Here is a 24,331-nt window from a genome sequence, read left to right on the forward strand (position 1 = left end):
ACTTAACTTCCATGGGTGCCCTCATGTTCTCTTCCCATCTTCCATATAATGAAAAATTGCATCAGACAATATTCTATAACAGGAGTGGGAACCCTTGGTGCGCATGCCAAACGTGGCACGCTAATTTTCCGGCACGCAACCCAGAACTCGCCTTAAAAATAATTAAATAAATAAATACATATCCGATATCTTCTGATAGGTTTTCATTGCATCATACATGAGGAGAATTTATGTACAAAAACTGGCCTAAAGGAACTTCAAGAAGTGATGCAAACAGTAACAAAGTTTGTTAATTACATTTCTGCACGTGCTTTGAATAGAATATTATTTCAGAATCTATTGAATGGGTGGATTCGGTGTATAAAGGACTAATAATGTACAACAATGTTCGTTGGCTTAGTCGAGGTCTTGTTCTAAAACGATTTGTTAAATGTCTGGATGAAATAAATCTCTTTAAATTATACATGTTTTTGGTCGTAAAATGTTACAAAATATAAGACTTATTGTTAAACTGACCATAGATTTTTAATTCGTATGTATGTTCGTACAACATTGCCTACCGGTTTCGCTAGTAACTGACTAGCTTTTTCAAGGCTTGCACAGTACAAAAAAAAAAATGATAAAACGCTTTTTATCATTTTTTTGTACTGTGCAAGCGTTGAAAAAGCTAGTCAGTTACTAGCGAAACTAGTAGGCAATATTGTACGAATTAAAAATCTATGGTCAGTTTAACAATAAGTGTTATATTTTGAGATAAATCTCTTTTTGACTAATCAACAAATGTCTTATAAAGAAATGTATGACATCATGCGGGTTTGTAAATTGATGTTTTTTGCAGATTTTTGTGAACATTTAAATGACATGAACCTTAAACTACATGACTCTGGTAAGACTTGGATGTTATGTTTGATGAGCATAAAGACATTTAAAATGAAACTAGGAGTTTTTAAGAGGGATTTAGATATTTTCCAAACCTAAAGAAATACAACAGTGATCTCCAAAAGGATGATAAAACAGACTGCCAATGTAACGTCTTCAAAAGCTATTTTTAAATGTCATTGTGTCAGCTGTTGAGCAGTTCTCTCTAAGATTTGTTAAATTCAGAGAATTAGAAGAGACTGCAAAATTCATTCCATTTCCAGACACTATAAAACTGGCTGAATTAAACTTGCAGATGTTTTCGTGGATAAATATGGATGATTTTGAAATGCAGTTGATTGATTTTCAAAGTAGCTCAATTTGGAGGCAGAAATTTATTGACCTCAGAGTTGACTTGGAAAATATTGAAAAGGAGCGATTAGAGACTGGAGTAACAGAGAGAAGTGTGGAAAACAAGGTACTAAGGACTTGGAATACTATTCCAGAAATGTTTGTATGTTTAACCCTCCGTAGATCGCATGTATCTGTGAGATACATTCATTATTAGTATGTGCTAAAATGCAAGAAAACCTAAAAACAAACACTGCAAATATCATATGTGATGGTTTATTTATTTTCAATTACAATCTGGAAATTGTTAAACAAAGACACAAACAAAAAAAAAAAAAAACTAAACCAATTCTATACTGACATCGGAGTTCGTGGTATTTCTCATACAATTTGCTATCAAATATCACTTTCGCATTCGAACTCTTATCAATTCTCATCATCGGACTCAAGTAACATTCCTGAATCTCTTCAACATCTGATAGATTATCCAATCGATATATTTTTCCAACCATTTTCAATGGTAAATAATAATAAAAAAAAAATTTAAAATAAAACACTAAACCAATACTATACTGACATCGGAGTTCGTGGTATCTCTCAGATACAATTTACTGTCAAATATCACAAACCTTTACATAACACTTGTTAAACCAAACTGACAGCAAAAAACAGTGCGGAATATCACTCGTAACATACGCACGCATAGCTAGTCATGACCTCCAAGCTATACGCTGAATATGTGTAAGAATATTTATATTAAACAATTTGCATGTATCTGTCAGATCAGCATGACCTCCACAGTGTTAAAAACCCTTGCAACAGCATTACTATCTATTTTTGCATCTACATATTCTTGTGAATCATTGTTCTCAGTGATGAACTTTGTTAAGTCTCGTAGGAGTAGTCTTACAGATAAAACTAGTAGCGCATGCATATCTCTAAAGGTTACAAAATATAAACCGGACATAAATTATCTGTCACCAGTGATGTAGCAGCAGAAATGTCATTGATGCTAATTAAATAAAACGTCCACTGTTTTTCATTCTCTAGTTTTGATTTGATGTTTTCTCTTAAAAAATGGTAAAGATTAACTTCTGTTTAATATATTATGTGGGGAAAATGACATTTTATTTTATCTGTAATTTTTATGTATTACTCGTAAGGGATTAAGAATTTGTTAATGTTAGAATTTGCTTTGGACCATGAGATGATGATCTGTAACACAAGATTCCAGCATATGGAGTGTAAAAATGGATGTGGCCATCAAATGATGGGAAAACCAAGAACATGATCGATATAATTGTGATTAAAAGAAGATGGATAAAGTACGGCAGTATCGAACTTTTCAAGGAGCGGATATAGACTCATATCATAGCTTAGTGATCGCAAACATCAAGTTGAAATTAAAAAGAAAATTCAAACCTCATCATCAGAAACGAAGAGATACTGCAAGAATAAGTGAAGCAGAAATGGTAAGAAGGTACAGAACATTGTTAGAAGAGAAACTTAAAAGTGTGGACAAAGAAGAAAATTCAAATCTAAGAGTGAAAGGAGTAATGAAGGCGATAGAAGATGCAGTTGAAGAAACAGTACCAGAAGAAGAGAAGATCAAGAAGAAATGGATTAGACAAGAAACACTGAAGTTAGTACAGGAGAAGAGAATGTTGAAGATAAGAAGGGATACATCAGAACAAATAGAGGAGCAGTATAGAAGAAAGTGTAATGAGGTGAAAAAAGCAATCAGAATGGATAAAATGAAAGGGTTAGAAGCCCAGTGCAATAATATAGACCAGCACTATGGAGAGCATAAAACCAGGGAAGTGTACAAAATGATTAGAACCATTAATAGCAGATGGTAACCAAAACAGACCATAATTAAAGATGAAAAAGGCAAAGTATTGATGAATAAAGATAAAATTGTACAGCGGTGGACAAGATACTGTAGATTTAGATAGCATTGGGAAATTGATTGAAGAATTGAAACTGATATCACCACCAGGTAATGAGTATGATATAGACATTTTAAGAGGAGAGGTAGAAAAAGCAATAGGATGACTAAAGTACAACAAAAGTTTTGGTAATGATAACATCACTAGAGAAATGAAGAAGGGAAAATGCTAGAGGAGTGGGTGAAATCAATATTAGTGACATTATACTAGTAGCAAGGCTTATACGTTGGTCAGACATAACTGGTGATTAGTTTACAGAATTAACAACGCATATAAAGTATATTAATTAAAGGTAACTTTAATGAATAACTTCTATATTTCGGCAACGTCACATTGCCATCTTCAGGAACATAAAGATATGGTATGTGCACGCAGGCACTAATACAAAGCAAATGAGGAAGAAAGCAAGAAACTAATATTGTTCCTAAAGTCCTAATGGTGCCCTCTGGCAGGCTAATTTGGTAGTCTTGGCAGTTGGGCTGAAGTTCTCATAATGTAAGTCTCCCAAATTTGTTGAGGTTAGGAACGTTTTTTAGAGCTGCTGAAGATTCTTTGAATAATCTTTTGTATTTAAACTTGCTGCGATGAATTATTTTTGTTTTCTTCCAACGAATTTTATGGTGGGTATCTAAGGCATGGTCTGCCACCCCAGAGCGGCTGTACTGGTGGAACCGGATGTAGTCTTGGTGTTCTGAAATCCTGATATTTGTTGTTCTGCCTGTTTGGCCAAAGTAGGACAATTTGCAGCTGCAAGGGACCTGATATACACCAGGTAGGTCTAGGGGAAGTGGTTGGTCTTTGGTAGAGCGGATAAGGGATGCCAACTTTTTATATGGTCTGTAACAGGAAGTAAGGTCATATTTTTTGAGGATATTGGTTATTTTCTCAGAGGTGCCCTGGATGTAGGGGATGGTGATAGACTTGGTGTAATCTTTATTGTGGAGGGGGGAGGGGGGGGTTGTGGTTTACTGGTTTTAGTATTTTTTGGATTTTTTTGGGGTTATAGCCATTGGCTAAGAAAGTGTTGAGGATGTGGTTTAGTTCAGTAGTTAGGGCCTTGTCATCTGAGCAGATTAATTTTGCCCTGTTATATAGTGTTTTTATAACCCCATATAGTCCAGTTCACCTTAGAAAAAGAGGAAAACAACATCCTCCCCTTCCTAGACACTTTAATCACCCGCCAGCTTGATGATGGATCTTTGGTTTTCTCTGTTCACAGAAAACTCACCCATACTGGCAGATACATTCACCAGCAGTCCCCCCCCCCCCCTCACAACAGTATGGGGTTATAAAAACACTATATAACAGGGCAAAATTAATCTGCTCAGATGACAAGGCCCTAACTACTGAACTAAACCACATCCTCAACACTTTCTTAGCCAATGGCTATAACCCCAAAAAAATCCAAAAAATACTAAAACCAGTAAACCACAACCCCCCCTCCCCCCTCCACAATAAAGATTACACCAAGTCTATCACCATCCCCTACATCCAGGGCACCCTGGATGTAGGGGATGCGGATAAGGGATGCCAATATCCTCAAAAAATATGACCTTACTTCCTGTTACAGACCATATAAAAAGTTGGCATCCCTTATCCGCTCTACCAAAGACCAACCACTTCCCCTAGACCTACCTGGTGTATACCAGGTCCCTTGCAGCTGCAAATTGTCCTACTTTGGCCAAACAGGCAGAACACCAAGACTACATCCGGTTCCACCAGTACAGCCGCTCTGGGGTGGCAGACCATGCCTTAGATACCCACCATAAAATTCGTTGGAAGAAAATAAAAATAATTTATCGCAGCAAGTTTAAATACGAAAGATTATTCAAAGAATCTTCAGCAGCTCTAAAAAACGTTCCTAACCTCAACAAATTTGGGAGACTTACATTATGAGAACTTCAGCCCAACTGCCAAGACTACCAAATTAGCCCGCCAGAGGGCACCATTAGGACTTTAGGAACAATATTAGTTTCTTGCTTTCTTCCTCATTTGCTTTGTATTAGTGCCTGCGTGCACATACCATATCTTTATGTTCCTGAAGATGGCAATGTGATGTTGCCGAAATATAGAAGTTATTCATTAAAGTTACCTTTAATTAATATACTTTATATGCGTTGTTAATTCCGTAAACTAATCACCAGTAGTGACATTATACAAGAAAGGAAATAAGCTAGAATGTAAAATTATAGAATAATTGCTTTGACGAGTCACCTTGGTAAGGTGATTATGACGATATTGACAGAAAGATTGGGAGCACTATTGGAAGCATACCTTGCAGATGAGCAAGCAGGATTTAGAAAAGTTAGGAGCACAATTCAACAGATTTTGACAATGCAATTAATAGCAGAAAAAGCTATTAACTGCAAAGCTACTTGATAGAAAAACTGATAGCTGTATTAACCTCTCTACTGGCTATGGTGGATGAAATAGTGAGACCAAATTACACTTCTTATCCATGTTATTCAATAGGTGTTACAAAATCATATCCAGATTTTGCTGAACGTCTATAGACGTCATGGTCAGTTGGGGGTGTTAAGAGATGTTTATAAGAATGCAGTTGCAGCAGTTAGAATGATGATTTGGGGAAATGGTTTAGAACAAGCAGAGGTACTAGACATGGGGAATGCAATATCACCAAGCATTTTCATCTCACATTTAGAAAGAGCATTGGATAAAATGAAGGAAGATGCAAAAGGAATATCAGTGCATGGGGATGAGAATTAACAATTTGAGATTTGTAGATGACATTGTTATTATTGAAGAAGACGAAAGAGAACTACAAAAAGCACTGAAAATGTTAAATAAGGAAGGGAAGAGATTTGGACTTGTTATGAACTGGGGAAAAACGAAGACAATGATATTTGGTGAGAAGAACATGAAACAAAAGATACAAGTGGATGGAATTGATATAGAAAATGTAGAACAATTCACATATTTGGGAAGTAAAATAATGTATGATCTTGACTGTAAAAAAAGAAATAAAGATCAGGATTGCAAAGGGAAGAACAAATCTGAAGGCCATGAATAACATCTGGAAAAGTAAAGTGATCAGCCTGCAAACAAAACTAAGAGTGCTGGAAACATGCAGCTTTAGTGGTGTATGGTATGGATCTGAAACATGGGTAATAAATAAGGAATCAAAAAAAAGAATTTTGGCATTTGAAAGAACTTGTTACAGGATGATTCTAAGAATAGGATGGGTACAGAAAATCACAAATGAAGAGCTCTATCAGAAGATACAACCAAAGGAGAATCTAATGCAGATTATAAAACGGAAATTGCAATTATTTGGACACATCTGCAGAATGAGTGAAGACCAGAAGATAAAGACATTCATGTTTGGTATTATGGATGGTGTAAACTGAAGAGGTAGACCATACAGAGAATGGATAGAGACAAAGGACTGGTGTGGAATGAATGTACAGAAACTGCGACACTGTGCACTGGACAAAGAAAGGTGGAAGAAGATAGTGAAGGAAGCATCGGACACCAACGGGCAGTGAGCCCATGGTTCATGATGATGATGATTAAGAATTAATAAAAGAATATCTTTAATTTTCATGTGATTCTTTAATTATTTCTAAATTACATGTGTGAATTAAACAACGTGAGAAAGAGAGAAGGGAATTTGTAAGACAGCTTGTTAATCAACCTAATTGTCCTCTTCTATAATGTGTCAGGTATTTTAGGGAGTCCCAAATATGAAAAACAGTATTCAGTTATTATACATATTTATAATTTGTATAGAGTTAGGAACCATTCAGAGGAATAGTAATCTTCTTCTTCTTCTGCAGCTTCTCCCACTTAAGTGGAGTCACTGTTGATGATGAGTCTCCTCTACATTCTCCTGTCTTGCGCTGTCACCACAACATCCAAGTTTTTCATCCTCAAGTCCTCTTCTACCAGCTCCCTCCATCTCTTCTTTGGCTGCCCACGCTTGTATCACTATTCAGAGGAATAGTAATACCTTGAGTAAAAGAGAAATCCTAATTTCCCAGATTCTGAGTAGCACATATTTGTAATATGTTTATAATATTAATATTTCTTCTAAACATCTATTGACTCTGAAGACTCAGTGTGGGAGGTCAAACACTCATAGATCACTATAAATATCCTACCTTGCCTTGAATACATTCATTGTTGGAATGCAGCCCACTCTGGCAGTGCATTCCACTCATTTGCTGACATTGAACTGACATCCGTTTTCCCATGCCCACAATTCCAGCCTATTCAAATCATTCTGCAAGTACTGCATATCAGCAACATTCCTGATTACCCCTACCTATCTTTGCACCATCAGCAAATAGCTGTATGTCACTTGTCAGATCCTTCCCAATATGATTATTGTATACATTGATAATAGCAGTGGACCAAGCACTAATCCTTGTGGTACACTACTGGTTACCTTAAATCTTGCAGGCTCACATCCCCCACTTACCACTTTTTGATATCTGTCAGTCAGCCATCTCTTATCCACACTAATATTCTATAACCCAAACCTATATTCTCCAATTTATGCAACAGTCTTCCATGCTGTATTCTGTCAAAAGCCTTAGCAGAATCCAAAAGTATCATGGTGTATTATCCATTCCCCTTATCTAGTTCAGTGATAACATTGTTATAGAATGTGAGCAAGTTGCTGAAACCTGACCTTCCCTTAGTAAACCCATGTTGCTCATTGCAAAGAGATTCACTGTCAACCCATTTCAGAATGTGAGCCCTTAACCAATTTTTCAAAAATCTTCACCACCACTCCTGAAATACTAATTGATCAATAGTTAGATACATCGGTCTTTGCACTGCACTTGCGCAATGGAATTACCATACATTCTTTCCATTCCTGTGGAATCTTCCCTGTTCTGAGACTCATATTAAACAGTCTGGTCAAAGGAATAGCCAGTTCAGCTGAACTCTCTTTTAGCACACATGCTGATATCCCAACAGCTCTAATACCTTATCCTCATACACCTGAGTTTCTTCATCCAGTGAAGAAGCACAGTGTAGAATAGCAGTGAGCTCAATGTCACGTACATCATGTTGATAACTTTTAACAAAATGAGCACTCATTAGTTGAGCAACCTCTTCTGCATCTGTAACCCACATGCCATCTTCATGTTCATTCTTTTTTTTTACTTGCAGAATATCGATAGAATTCTTGTGGGTGGTTGTCTTTAGCACACAGAGCCAGTTTCTTTTCATGCTAAGACTTTGCTTTCTGTACAACAGTTGTGACTATTCTAGCTTGCTGCCTTTAATTTTCATGATGTGCATCATCCTTATGCACACAGTATTCCTTCCACATCATCCTTTTCTTACAATTCTCTTGCTTCATAAGATTACACATCCATCTGACTCCCACCCTATTTATTCTTTGAACTCTCAGGACACACTCTGATATTGCATCATTTAAGTATTGTTTAAATGCTTCCCATGCACTGTCAATATTCTTCCCATCAGTTAAATGATCTGATTCCACTGAACTTGATATACTCCTCATTTGGTCATAATTTCCTGCTTTGTAGTTCAGCATGTAACCTTTTCTGAATGGATTATTCATAAACTTAGTCACTTCCCAAGTGAGTGATCACTGTCACCAACCTCCTGTTGGTGATTTTGGAGGTTTTGTTAATTTATGAATTCTGGTTATCTTGTTTCACTGTCACCAACCTCCTGTTGGTGATTTTGGAGGTTTTGTTAATTTATGAATTCTGGTTATCTTGTTTCAACTTTAAATAACACCATTTTAAAATAATAAAAAGGTTATTTTTGACCACAATAACTGTAGGAGAGATTGACTTCTATTTGGGTTTATATAGGTCAAATTTATTTCAAACTAAGTTAGAAAATACTAAATTTGACCTATATAAACTCAAATAGAAGTCAATTCAATCTCTCCTATAACACCATTTTACTTAGGATCGAAACCAGATAAGTGAGAAAGAGGTATACTTCATTGAGAAGGAAGATAGGAGGCAAAACAAAAGAACAGAACCTTGTAGAGCCCCAACAGTATTTGGAAATTATGAGGATAAAGATCCATTATCATCACTTAATGTGTGATCAGAGCAAACAGCCCAATTGTAGAATTTGCATCATACAGTAGACTCATTAATAATCCTGTGCAAAATACAGTCACATAATTGCTAGCAAGCAGATTTCATATTGGCAGCTAGTTGTAGAATCCATGCTGGTGATAATTAATTAGTTGAATGGTTTCCAAGTGAGACCCTGTCAAAATTGGGAAAGATGTACACCAAGGCAACACGATATCACCAAAGCTTTTTTAATGCAGCACTGTAGTGTTTCTCTAGCAATGAATTGGGAAGGAAAAGACTTGCCCATCTACATTTTGCAGATGACATCATTATTTATGGTAATACTACATCTGAATTACAAAACATGATTTGAGAATTAGCACACAACAGTAAAGAAATGAACTAAATATGAACTTGGAGAAGACTCAAGTAATTTAGTCTGTACAACTTCACAGAATAAATCCGATATATATACGTTCATGATGTAATGCTGGAAAAATGTGAATAACTACATCTGCCTGGGTTAAAAGAATACAAATGATAGCAGTATGCAAGAAGAAATAGATAGACATGTTAAACTGACGTGGAATGCATTTGGTAAAAACCATAATATCTTTAGGAGTACCTTACCCTTATGTCTAAAAAGAAAGGTATTTAACCAGTGCATCCTACCAATTCTTACCTATGGATTGGAGACTTGGATCCTTATTCAGAGAAAGACATCCAAAGGCTGGAGACCACTCAGAGAAGCATGGAAAGATGCATGATGAGAATTACAAGAAGGGAAAAGAAATGGAATAATACATGGATAAGAGAAATGACAAGAGTGGAAGATATCATTATCTCTCAGGAAACAAGTTGAAGTGGCATGGCAACAAGCAGCCCAAGACAGGACATGACTAGGTGGGCAAATCTTGAAAAGGCCTTCATCTAGCAGCTGATTGAGAATTGTTGTTGATGATGATGATATACTGCACACAAGCAGTGTGCCATTTTGTTTGCCTAATTTTGCTATTAAAGTGGTACAACTGAAATACAAATTTTAATGGTGATCCTTATTTTTATTCAGTTCTATCAGGTCAAGAAGGAATTATCATTTCAAATATTTTTGCCAACAAAATCAGAATTATAGTAGTGTGTGTGTGTGGGGGGGGAATCTTTTCATTACGTACTCTTGAATACAGGACTGGTTTAACAACTTCTCATAGCTTCTCATCAAAATGCCATTTTATGGTTTTCCTTCCACCTTTTTTAATTGATTAGTTTTCTCTCAGGTTTTTCAATGCAAGTAATGGCAGAAGGTGTTTCTCTGTGTGTGTGTGTGTGCGCGCGCGTCTGCAGATTTTCCAATTGACGTTACTACAGGTGTTATTGAAGACTTATTTCATTCATCCTCTTCATATACATAAATCATCTCTAAGTGATCTCAAATCCTATTCACTATCCACAGGTTTGCTGATGACAAACCTTTCAGTGCTCAAACATTTCAAGCTACATGATCATCAATTATTGGTGTCCTAAGCATTGATCTCCATACCATCTTTCAGTAGGAGTGATAACTTCTGAAAGTTATCACCCCTTTCATTAGCAGTCGCCTTTACTGCTTTCAAAATACAATTTTCTGTTTTTTTCAGAAAAAAAGACCTCAGTTCTTCTCCCGTTGCTTTTGATAATATTAGCTTAATGGTGAAGACTTGGTCTCTCTCTCTTTTGATTGACATATTCCTAATCTTTCCTGGAACAAACATATCTCTTTTGTAGTATCCTCGGTTTTTTGCAAGCTGTTGATACTATAGAAGTGATATGATTGTGCCAGAAAACATTTGGAGTATGAGTCAATCCAAGAAGAGAGATTTGACTGTTGAGCTGAGCATTATCAAAAGTAAGCAGAAGTTGACTAAGTTGCTTTCATCCCCCCATTCAAGGATACTGTGGAGTCAGTTCAGGGCATTTATTATAGATGATCTTGGAGCATGAGATATTTGATTACTGCAAGGTTTGTCATATGAGCAGCATGAGTGGAGTGTACTATCATCAGCAAAACTAGTCATAGTTTTGCTGATGATAGCAAATCAATATTTAAAAATTTGCAGTAAAGATGAAAGCAAGTTATTCATATAAATCAGGAAGAGGGTGGATGAAATGACAGAGCCCTGATGGATATGAGCACTAACAGGGAAACCATCCACCATTACATGTAGGAATCGATTAACAAGAAAACTGGCAATCTATCTACAGAAGGATGAAGGCAGTCCAAACGTTGGTAACTTGTTAGGAAGTTCTCAATACCAGATCCTATCAAAAGCCATGGAGATATCAAGAGCAACAGCACAAGTTTCTCCAAATCTTTCCATAGAATGGGTCCAAAAGTGAGTGATGTAGGTCAGGATATCTGCTGTGGATCTAGAGTGGTGAAATCCAAAATAGCGATTGCTAATTAGATAGCAGTTCTCAAGGGATTGAAGAAGTTGACTGTTGATAATCATTTCCATTACTTAAGACAAAACTGATGTTGAGAGCAATAGGTTGATAGCTTGATGGCAAATATTTATTTCTTTTTTTTTTTGAGTACTTGTTGTATATGAACTTTCTTCCATACTGAAGGGTGGATACTACCTGTGTACTTTAGTGAATAGTTTTAGTTCAGGTACACATCTCTCTTGAGCACAATAGATGAAATTCCATCTGGACCCACTGCCATAATAGTAGTAGTATTCAAGTTAATCAATATTCTTTTGACATCTTTTTGACAGAAGGCCACAGGAGGCATGAAATGCTATGGTCTAGGTAAGGAAGGAGATAATTTGTCATGGTCATCTGTATAGGAGAAGAATGAAGAGAAGACTTCAGCCTTGTCTTGAGGTTATGTTACAGTGCCACTATTAGAGTAAGATAGAGGAGGACACACAGATGGACAAAAATTGCACCCAAAGGCTTTGTCAGAGACCAGATGGTGCAACTGCTGGTGGCATAAGCAGTAAGATTTCCATTTGAATTTAGACTTTGCTCTTTTAGTGGTGGTTTTACAAGTGTAGCAGGCAACTGTGTAGGCTATGAGTGAAGCTGGAGCTGTTGTTTTGGTCTCATGCCACTTATGAAAAGCTGTTTGCTTTTCTTAGACAGCCTCAGCACACTTTTTGGAGAACTATGGTTTAGATATGGGTTGGGGATTTAAACAGGGTGAATTTGAACAATATTGATGATTTCTGTAACAAGATCAACAGGTACCTGGATCTGAAGAATGAAAACAGTAGCCTGATCATGGAAAAGAGAAGTAAAAATCACACAAGTCCTCTCACTTGGGGGAGGACTTTGCATACTCTGGCATTATATGCCAGAGCACACAAGGTTGTGAATGGCTGAAGGAAGGAAGGATGTTCCACCAGAGACAAAACTTGGATAAGATTGTGGTCTAAATTGCAAAGAAGAGCAGTCACCTGAACAGAGTACCTGGAAGGGGAACTAGCTAAGAAAAGATCTAGAAAGTTGGATAAGTGACTAGAATTGTCAGGAATCGGGAAAAGAAATGATCTGTTTTAAGTTATTGCTTAGAGCAAAAATCTCTGCCCTCTCTTCCAGCTTGGTCAGTGAAATGCAAAATAGGGAGCCAATTAGAATTATGGACATTGAAATCACCAAGAAGGATGACTTCACTGTTTGGAAATTTTGACTGTATGATTATCGATTCTATTCCTCACCAAGCACACATAATTTGTTTTGCTGAGTCTCTTTTACTAGAAGAGTTGAATAAAATAAAACTTACTCTATTACTCAGTGGATACAGCAAAACCTTGATAAAGACGATATTTGATAATTATCATCCCTCTCTCAGATTGCAATCTGATGTTAAAAAGATCCACATACCCTACCTTAAAGGAATATCTGAACAAATAGCAAGGATCCTTTACAGATATAATCTGTATACCATCTTGAAAGTTGTCATCTTTCTTATTGCCTATCTAAGATACATTATTGACTCTATCCTTGCCCGGATGTTTATCCAATACCCTGTTCTTGTCATCTTTGCTACTTTGGACAGATTGGCTATTCTGCTATGATTAGAATCCAGAAACATCAAGATTATATAAGATTTTTGGAATCTGAGGGTTCAGGCTTTGCTTCTCATGCCATTGACATGACATAGAGTTCACTGGAACCATACCAAGATGCTACACTAGTAGGTTCAAATTTGATTGTTTATTTTTTGAATCGTGTGAAGTCCTATGCCACCATTCTAATCTTAATTGAACAGACTGTATGCCTCTTTCTAAGTTTTGGGAAGTAATTGCTGATAATTGTTTATAATTTTTATTATTAATTAATTATATAGCTATACTCACTTCTCTGAACTCTAATAGTGTTTCCTCATTCTTGAATTCATAATTTAAATACTCTTACCAATTTTTCTGCCTTTTCTGTGAATGAAGCTCATGACATATTGAGCAAAATATATAGGAAGTAATAAATTCTATTTAGTTTTTTTTCACATGTGAAGCCATTATTTAAAACATTATACGAGGGTGGTCTGAAAAGTTCTCAGCCTAACAAATGAAAAAACAAATTTATAATTTCAAAATTATTTTTATTTTTCAACATAATCTCCCTTAAGACTAATACATTTATTTCAGTGATGCTCCATCACCATTATCCCATCCCTGTAGTGGTTCTCAGTAAGATCTGCAAAATACCCCTCTACAGCTGCACTCACTTCTTGATTTGAAGAAAAATTAAAACTCTTCCTCGCTGACCAGCAAGGAAGAGTTTTAGTTTTGAGAAGAGATAGAAGTCAGAAGGAGCCAAGTCTGGGGAATAGAGTGGATGTTCCAACAATTCATAGTGCAGATCCCTCAATTTTCCCATTGCCAAAACACCTTTGTTGGTACGTGCATTGTCCAGATGAAAGATGATTTTTTTCTTCTGCAAACCGGGTCTTTTCTCATGAATTTTTTTTGTGAGAAAAGACCCGGTTTATAAGATCGGAATAATATTTCCCAGTTATTGTTTTTCCCTTTTCAAGATAATTAATAAACAAAGGGGGGGGGGGCTACTGATGGCAGTACCTTCAACTTGTCTATAGATCTTGTTTTTCCAGCTGAAATGAAATATCCTGATTATATAACAAATTCAAAAATCTTTGCAATATCAGGAGGGTAATCATCATATAGTAATTTAATAGTGTCAGATAATGGGATGTTGGTAAAGAGGGAAACAATGTTAAAGCTGACTAATACTTATCTGAATACTGATGAACTTTTTTCTTGCTTGCACTACTCTTTTTATGAGGCAAGTTTGAAATGAAAAAAATAGGTTTATAAAGTATACTGTACACGTGTGGATTATACAAGGAAATTAATGACATATAATATGTATTTATACTACTGCAAACACATATAATAAATAAAAAGTTAAAATAATAAACAAGTAAAATTTTAAAAGTCCACCGTCACAAGCAGAGAAAAAGAAACAATGAAATATGAGAGATTATGCTTGTTTTCAGCTGTCAAATGAACCTAATACAGTTGTGGCAAAGTGTTCATTTTATTTAAATTGATAATAGCGTAACTTTTGGATAACCAGAAAACTAACATGTAAAAGTGTTGCATAAAAAAAACAGCTGCTAGCATAAAAAACCATTGACAATACATAAAAAAAAATTAAACTTGCCTCATTGTTTCTACAACAAAAACTGCACAAAGTTAAATTGGCACTGTTTACTTTTCAGAAGTGACAGATGCTATGATCTAACCTTAACACACTTAACTTCCAAGTATTTATGTTGACTGCTGTACTAGTGTTGCCAGCTTTTTTTTTTTTTCTCAGAAAGTCAGGGTTGCAACATCGATAATTTATTGCTGACAATGCCGATTTTTTTACTATATCGGTGATAAATGCAATCATTTTTTAATTGTCTCCCCTGTGGGGCATACACCCCCACATTAGGAAACACTGTGTTAAGGTTTTAGAGAAATGGCGAGAAGGATTCAGAAATGGGTTGACAATAGCAGTATTCTTTCTAATGCTTAGCATGGGTTTGTTTAAGGAAGGTCATACTTTAACAGTCTGCTTACAACAAGATGACAAATTCACTGGATAAAGGAGATGCATATACTGTGGTATACTTGAATTTTTCAAAAGCCTTTATTAGATTACCACATGACAAGCTGGGCTAAATTGAAACTGATGGGATTAGATAACTGACTGTTTAGTTGGATATGCTGATTGGCTGTCAGATAGGTATCAGTGGGTTATGTATGGGTGAGTGATATCTCAAAAGAGGAAGGTCACTGACAAAGTATTTTAGGGGGTCTGTCTTAGGACCAATATTGTTTAATTTGTATATTAATAACATTGGTGTGTCACTCACTTATACATAACCCACTGATACCTATCTGACTATCAGCTTAACTGGAGATATGCAGCTGTTTACCAATGATGCAAAGTCAGGAAGAACTATGAGAAGTGGAACATGGATGTTTGGGCCTTGCAGGAGGATCTCAATAGACTTATGTGAGTGAGCAAGTGAGAGCTGTTACTTTAATGTTGCAAAGTGCAAGATCTTGAAATTTTGCAGGCAAGCTTGGAGTGCAGAGTATACAGTCAATGGAAAAATTTTGAAGGAGGTGGAAGAGATGAGAGATATGGGAATGATGGTGGACGGAGACTTGAAGTTTAGGAGTCTTCTGAAATTATAAGAACATCCCTACAGATTATAGCAGTAATGAGGAGGACATTGACATGCACAAACAAGTGGTTGTGATTTCCTTGTATAAGGCCTTGATCAGACCACACATGGACTTTGTGCAGAATAATGGCAAATACCTGTTGGATTTCTGCTCAGGACATGGACTGGTTATTACTAACACCATGTTCCAGTATAAAAACGTGCACAAATTCACATGGAGAGAAGAGGCAAGGAATAAGAAAAGTCTCATTGACTATGTTATTGTGATAGTGATGTTTTCCCACTGGTGTAGGACAACAGAGTGTGTACAGAGGATTTGAAATGGGAAGTGATCACCATTTAATCTTGCCAGGATAAAATTGACAAAACATGTAAGAAAGTTTTAAAGCGAATAAAAGTTGAGCAGCTCTCAGATGGGAACTGTAGACTAAAATACACAAATATTATTCAATAAAAAATGAAAGAGTTCGAACCAAACCTTGGAAATTCAGTGGCAAGCCTGGAAGAAAACACTGATTATTCAGCCAGAGAGGCATGTGGTGAGGTTGTCTGCAAGGATAGAAAAATCAAGACTTCATAGTGGACACAGGAAGTTAAAGAGGCAGTGAAGGAAAAGAAGAAAGCATATCAAAAACTCCTGGCAAATAAGTCAGCTTGTGCTCTTAGAGAATACAGAGACAAATGTAAGAAAGTGAAACACTGTGTAAATCTAGCTAAACAAAAGTCATGGGAGGGAGGACTTTGGCAAGAACATAGAAAATAAATATCAAGAAGGTGGTAAGATATTCTGGAGGTTGTTGAAGAAGCTTAGAAATGGAGGAAAGAGTGCTGTAAAAGGAGTTAGAGATGATAAATGTGACATGAAAATGGGAGAAAAGGATATCCTTGAAGTATGGAGCAATTCAAAAATTTGCTAAATGAAACAAGCAGTGATGACAGCACAGTGGCAAAAAACACTGACCAGGCATACAGTCAGGAATACATATCCATACTTGAAGTAGAAGAAGCTATCAAAAACCTGAAATGTTGAAAGGCAGCAGGAATAGATGATATTTGACCAGAAATGTTTAAGTATGGAGGTATAAAAGTCTTACAGTGGCTGCACTGCATAGTTGAGAAGGCTTGGACAGAGGGACGAATTCCAGATGATTGGAGTAGAGCTCTCATAGTACCCATATATAAAAAGGGAAATAAAACTGAATGTGAAAATTACTGAGTGTTCCTGGTAAGATATATGCAAGTATACTTGAGAAACGGTTGAGAATTGTGGAAGAGAAGTTTTGTGAAGAACAAGCTGAATTCAGGCCAAATAGAGGCTGCAAGGATCAGATTTTCACTTTACAACAGATAGTTGAGAAATCATGGGAATATAACAAAGATCTGTAATTAAATTTTGTAGATCTGAAAAGGCATATAACAAGGTGCCAAGAGAGAAGCTATTCAATACGCTACAGTTATATGGTGTTAACAGGGACTAAGTATTGCTTAATATAATCCTTAGTCTTTATTTGAGCTGTAAGTCGGCAGTTAGAATTGAAGAAAGTACAGGAAGGTGGTTTAATGTTAAATCTGGTGTCAAACAAGGATGTACATTATCCCCTCTGTTATTTATTATCTATATGGATCACATTATGAAGGAAAGTGGTATTAAAGCCGATATAAAAATTGGAGATGTTAATGTCAGCTCTTTGCTTTATGTGGATGATGTAGTTCTAAATAAATCCGCTACAAGTCTGCAACATGAAGGTCAGCATTAAAAAGACAAAGACAATGAAAATAGGCAGAAACATTGAAAATATCAACTGCATTGTGAATGGAGAACCTATAGAACAAGTAAAACATTCAGTTGACTTCCTACCTGGTAAGGTAGGAAGTCAATGGAATAAATTTATATGGAATAAGATTGAAATTAGCCAAAACACTAAATTAGCTGTATTCAAGATAGTGTTCAAACCAATTTTAACTGAAGAATCTGAGAGCTGGATTAGAAGTAAAACACTTGACCAAAGATATAAGAGTCTTGAGAAAGATTAGGGGCATGAACAGATGGCATCATTGGCAATATCATATTAAAAATGAGGATATTAGGAAAAAACTTTATATTGTCAGCATCCAGTAATGCATTAGCACAGCTAATCTCAGGTGGTATGGTCACTTAAGCAGAATGGGAGAGGAAAGATTAGTAAAACAATTGTTTTCTGCCAGGTTGGCAGGAAAAAGATCCAGAGGAAGACGGAAGACCAAGATATAGGTGGATTGATACAGTAAATATAAGACCTGATAATATTGGAGCCTTGACAGGTAACAGACTGATTTGGAGGAAAATTGTAGATAGGAAGTTGGTAATGGTGTAAATTTTTCATGTAGTACTGTCATATCCTGTACATATCCCCTTGAGGGTATATATCAGGAATATGATGATGAGGAGGATGTTTTGGCGATGATCCATAGAAGGTTTACTAAGCCCTTGTGAGATCTATGGAATGGCAGATATAAGAAGGATTGAGTGAATGTAACTTGCAGAGCTTTGAAAATAGGAGAGAGGATATGATTGAGACATATAAGTTGGCAAGGAGTTGTTACCAGATTAATGTGGAGGAGATTTTTATAGAGTAGAATAAAAGGAGACAATAGTAGACCAAGTGGCTGGAAGCTGCATAAAGTCAGCCTGAACAAGTGGGTGAGAAATAGGTTGGTTCTTTGCATGGAGAGTGGTTGCATTTCTTGAGTGTGTGTGATAAGTGCAAAAACTGTGAATGTGGTTAAGGCATTTTTCAATGATCTTTTTTGCACGAGAGAGTATGGACCTCCCATAATGAATCTCTGACTCCATGGAAGTGAGATGTTAATTATATATATACATATACACACAGTATACAATTATTAGAATTATGCAAATACAAGACTAAAATTAAGATTTTAGGCCTAGTCCTTATTTATAGTAAAGCAAATACATAATTTCATTTTCACTACTCAGAATGCTTATGATTGAATTGAGTTTCTGCATGAAAGAGTTTCAGCAAATATCGTAGAAGAGAAGCAGCTAAAAACGTAATAGTAACTTTATTCAATTTTCATATTCATTGAAAATTGGCATCAAAATTTGTTGATATCAGAACAAAGCTTTATTTTATCTACTTCTATTTGCATAGAAAGACAGTAAAGATTATTTTAACTTTTCCAAAATATTTTAGTTGATATAAAACTTATGTAGATGCAACTGTAATAAATTTCATCAAAACTTTGTTCCTTTTTTTTTTTTTACCATTTTATTTTTCTCTTTTTATTTGCAACAACCGAATATTTTTCCAACTTATTCCAATATTTCTGCGTTGTCTGGAATCATTCCAATTTAATCCTTATCTAATATCTCACAAATCTTCATATATTTGTGTGTGTGTGGGGGTGAACTTCATTCTCCATTTTCTCTTTTCCTCTCCTATCTCTATCTCTTGAGCAGGTGTTGCATGCATTATCTGTCATTCTTTTTTTTACTTGCACACATGCTCAAAAATATAATAGTGCACTCAGATTCAAGTATTTTTCAGTGCCATTCCTGGTTTCAGTACTGCATTTGAAAGTTATTCTTCATAGGGTGGCAGATTTAATGAATGAAACAAGCAGAAATTACAGGATTTCTTCATTTCACAATGTTTAACCGAAGTCAGTTTATTCGTTTCCATAGCATAAGTGCAATGGCAGTTTGATATTGCCCATAACACACACACTACATAATAACAAGTTTCTCAGATAGCATTTGTCTGGATACAGATAGTACCAAGATTTCAAAACTGCCATTCATTGGAACAAATTTAATCAATTTCTAATCTAAATAAATAATCCATAACTAATTAAGGTTATAAAATGGAATATATTGTAATAAAATGCACTTTAAGAAAAATATGGATACCTAAATATCCTGTACTTCACTTTACTTTTAATGAGATGACTTTGTAGTTAAAATCTTCAAAAACTTAATACATTTCTTATTGTCATGTTGAACATGATAAGAAATGTATGATGAACATGATGATAAGTCAGACTGAGACTTATTGTAGGAAAGAAGAATGATGAACTGTTGATTGATGTAGTTAATCCCCAGTGAAATCAGTTAGTGTATATTTTGAAGAGTTTTGGCGAGGAAAGATTGATACTGCTGGGTGCATGGTCTATACCAGCGCTTCCCAAACTGTGGGCTGCAGCTCCCCCCCCCCCCTGGGGGCTGTTAGTTTTGTTGAGGGAGGGGTGAAATAATGAAAACAAATTTAAAATGTTTTAAGACTAAGTGAATGCCATGTCAAATGTGTATGCAAGATTCTAAAAATGTTAATATTTGCATTTCATTTTTGCAATATTCGCTGTGTATGTTTTGTATTGAATATAAATACAATAAATATAATAATATATGTCTATATTACAATTTTTTTTTCCGATGGGGGCCGTGAAATATTTTAATTTTTCCAAGGGGGCCTTTACATCCATAAGTTCAGAAAGCATTGGTCTATACGCTTTGATCTTTTAGTAGGTAAGAGAAGACATCGTATTACTTTTGAGATTTTTTATGCTACTTAACTATTTCTTTTCTAAAATGTTACTGTCACTTAGAATAGTAGATGAAAGATTAATAAAGATTAACAATAATAAATTCTTGTAAGCATTATATTATTATTATTATTTTAAATTTCATTATTTCTTTATTTATTTTTTATGGAGATAATTTAGATTGATTTCTTTATTTTAGGGATGTGTTTATTTGAAATGCAACAGTTCTAGTTCGGCAAGCCAAGCATATCGAGCTCTTCATGGTTGGTGGTTTGATGGTATGTTTATAATATTTTTTTCCTAGTAATAATAACACAAGAAACTTATTTAAATTAAGGGGATATTAAATCCCACATTATTTCAAAGCCAAATAAGAAACTCAAAGATTGGAATCAAAGAGTTTCATGCCGAACATAGTAAACTATAAAAGTTTCAGCAGACCGTAGCGTAAGCTAAAGCACATAGTTCAACACTAGGGCAACTTGTTGCAAAGGTGGGTAAAGTTCTGATCACTATTCTTAGTATTACCCATAATGTAAAACACATCTCCTAGGAGATGTTTGATGTTATACATTATGGTGGAAGGTCACTACCCAGACTGGTTTCGACCTTTATTGAGGTCTCATCAGTGAGTAGGTAATACTGAGGTTATAGCAAAAAGAACATTATACTTTGCTATACGAGTTGTCAAAAATTGCACCCATAAATTACTTAAATATAAAGAGCCAATAGGCTTCACTTCGGTGATATAACATTATTTAAATTAAGGGGATATTAAATCCCACATTATTTCAAAGCCAAATAAGAAACTCAAAGAGTTTCATGCCGAACATAGCAAACTATAAAAGTTTCGGCAGACTGTAGCATAAGCTAAAGCTCTTTGATTCCTATCTTTGAGTTTCTTATTCGGCTTTGAAATAATGTCGGATTTAATATCCCCTTAATTTAAATAATGTTACATCGCCGAAGTGAAGCCTATTGGCTCTTTATATTTAAACAAGAAACTTATTCAGATGTCATATCAACATTATTTTTCTAGCTTCTGAGCCATTCCTCTTTGCATATTTTTTATTTAACATTGGTCACTAAGGTTCTTTATAGGCCATATTTATAATAGTGGGCCATGTTTATAATAGTGGATAGTGGGATCCCGTTATTATAAACCTATAGTGCAGTAGTGTTTAGGTGGGAGACGAATTTCATCGCTTTGTGCAAGACCACCACTTGAAAAGTTCCATGTTTAGTCTATAGAGCATGGTTTCCAGGCTATGTAAAAATATGATGACAATAATATATATATATAAAATTATTAGTCCACTCACAGTACTAATGCACTATAGATTTATAATCTTTTGTAGGCAGGAGTTGCATTTGAAAAAATGAATAAAAGTTCCCTCATAACACAAAAATTCTGGAAAAGAAATGAAAACATCACATGCAAGGTGAGTCAGTCAGCCAGTTAGAAAGATGTGAGTGAGCTAACCTTGTGTTTCAGATTGGGAGCAAATGAGATCTCTGTCATCATAGATGGCACCTCTAACGGCATCAGTCCATCTCATCTTGATCTTATAGATCTTTTTCCTGCCATCTTGGCATCAAACACCTGCTTTACTAATCTTTCCTCTCCCATTCTGTTTAAGTGACCGTACCACCTGAGTGTGAGCTTTGCTTTCATCTTAAGTGGTATGGTCCTGAATGCTAACAATGTCAAGGTTCTTATTAATATCTTCTTTAATGTGATTCTCATATTTTTTTTAATATGAGCTCTCCTTGTTGGGCAAAATTATGAGAGTGCAGAAAAGTGCAACTAGCTCTCACTCATGAAACCTAAGGTAATCTGGGACTAGGTTTCTTGACTGACTGTAGAAGAAGATTAAACAAAATAATGATATGTTACATATATGTAGCATCTGATAATTGACTCCAATGTGAGACACATATGCATAGTGGATAGGATCTCCCATTATTGGCTCTTTTCATTCTTTATCTTTGACTGTTCTTTTCTTCCCATATTCTTCACTCTATTTCTCCTGAGTCAGACCTCACCACTGGATCCGATGCATAGCCACCATATTGCCATGCAGCACAACCCATTGACACCTGGAAAGAGCAATCTTTGTAGTGTTGCAGTGTTTTGGTCCTTACCTGGCAAAGATCATTCTGCTGGCATACTTCAGAATAAGTGTTTTATCCTAAAGGTTATTTTGGGCACTCATCATGCCCAAACCTAGAGTTGGTGCTTCAAATGACAGAAATAAAAAGCAAAAAACCTCAATTGCATGTAAATATTTCATCTTCTCTCATTATTCATTAATGCAGCCCTTCTTTATCCAGATGTTCTCAGAATAATATCAGAGTGAGACCTCAATGTTGACAAGGTGATTTGCTTCAAATTAAAAGATCGAGTGGTGGCCGTAAGAAGAATTCTCATACATAGGGATGGTGGCCTATTACCAACCAAAAACATCATCTTTATATTGCCTGTAAAGACCATCATTAAGTGCAAAACATCCAAAAATGTGTTAAATACGAGGGAGATCATCCAGCATATATACCCTCAAGGGGTGTAAGGGATAGTATAATGGTATTACATAAAAAGTTTACATCATTACTCCTATGCATGCCACAAGTGGAAGGACAAAAAAGAGATTCAACAGATAAGACCAAGCAAAGCATCCATATAAAGAGAGAGAAGTAGAAGTAATATACAACAGCATCCAGTGAAAACCTGTGAGTGAGATCACCATCATCGTCATCAAATTCCTGATATATACCCTCAAGGTGTGTAAGGGATAGTATAATGGTATTACATAAAAAGTTTACATTATTACTAACTCTCTGTCTACAATTTTCCTCCAGATTAATCCATTATCTCTCAGCAAATAATATTGTCAGATCTTATATTTCTGTTTTCTAGGGCACTTCTAACTACATCAATCCAACTAGATCTTGATCTGCCACCTTTATCAAACACCTATTTTGCTACTTTTCTTCTCCCATTCTTTTTAAGTGACCATACCACCTTAGATTAGCTCTGCTTGCACAATGTCATATGTTCCTTTCCATATCCTCATTTTTAATTCTTCCCTTCATGTGATTCGTTCACTTCCCTGTTTTTCTCAGAAACTCTCATATCTGTGGTCTCCAGTTTTTGATCAGTTTACATTGACAAAATTTTTCGCTTGGCTAAAAATTAAATTAAATTAAACTTGCTAATAAATTATATTCTTGTTTAATCATTTGCAAACAAAGCTTGTATATGAAGTATCTTCACAATGAGGCTAATTTCTGCACATCACTTGTCTTAATATCCCATAATGCAAAGCACATGTCCTTACACTTGGACGATTTTGATCCCTACCATACTTAGCTTTGCTAATTCTATGCATCTGTTTCCATATTTAATTTGCCATTATCATCATCACTAAAAATTCAGCCTAAATAGCCAGAATGTTTCATTTGTTCTTCAGGTTTCCAGTCTGGGTACGCTTGATGTTTTCATAGTCTTTTCCTTTTTATTGGTGATTTTCATACTAAATATATTACAATAGTTTTTATGCTTAGTTAGGATATCTAGACTTGTACTGGATTTATTTAAGAGTATAACATCATCATAAAGTAAAGAGCTGATTTGAATATCTCTAGTTTTGATATCAGGCCTACTGCCACTTTCCTTTATGATGTGATCCATATGTGAAAGAATTGCTGAAAGAAACAAGAAAGAAAATCGACAGAGAAAAACTGTTGCTTGTTACCAAGATATAACAGTATTAAGTTAAGAAGGAGGCCTATGGTAGCAAATGATTCAATGCACAGAGTGTTTTAAAGAATAAATGTGGCTTTTTTGGATGTGTGGAGTGAGTTTGATGGTAGAAATTATTTGTATGTGTGATGGCTTGCACTTGAATGGA

General features: G+C 35.4%; 1 protein-coding gene across 1 annotated transcript in view; it reads left to right on the top strand.

The window, feature by feature from the left end:
* MAN1 (LEM domain-containing inner nuclear membrane protein MAN1) overlaps positions 1 to 24,331 on the top strand; it is a 296,543-nt gene that overhangs the window by 239,153 nt on the left and 33,059 nt on the right. Inside the window, exon 14 of the mRNA XM_090397559.1 lies at positions 20,620 to 20,698. Within this exon, the coding sequence (XP_090253685.1) occupies positions 20,620 to 20,698 (79 nt within the window). The remainder of the gene's footprint in view (positions 1 to 20,619; positions 20,699 to 24,331) is intronic.

This window comes from Typopeltis vanoorti, chromosome 1 (assembly GCF_054136105.1).
Source record: "Typopeltis vanoorti isolate ZY-2024b chromosome 1, IOZ_Tvanoo_1.0, whole genome shotgun sequence".
NCBI classification, from domain to species: domain Eukaryota; kingdom Metazoa; phylum Arthropoda; class Arachnida; order Uropygi; family Thelyphonidae; genus Typopeltis; species Typopeltis vanoorti.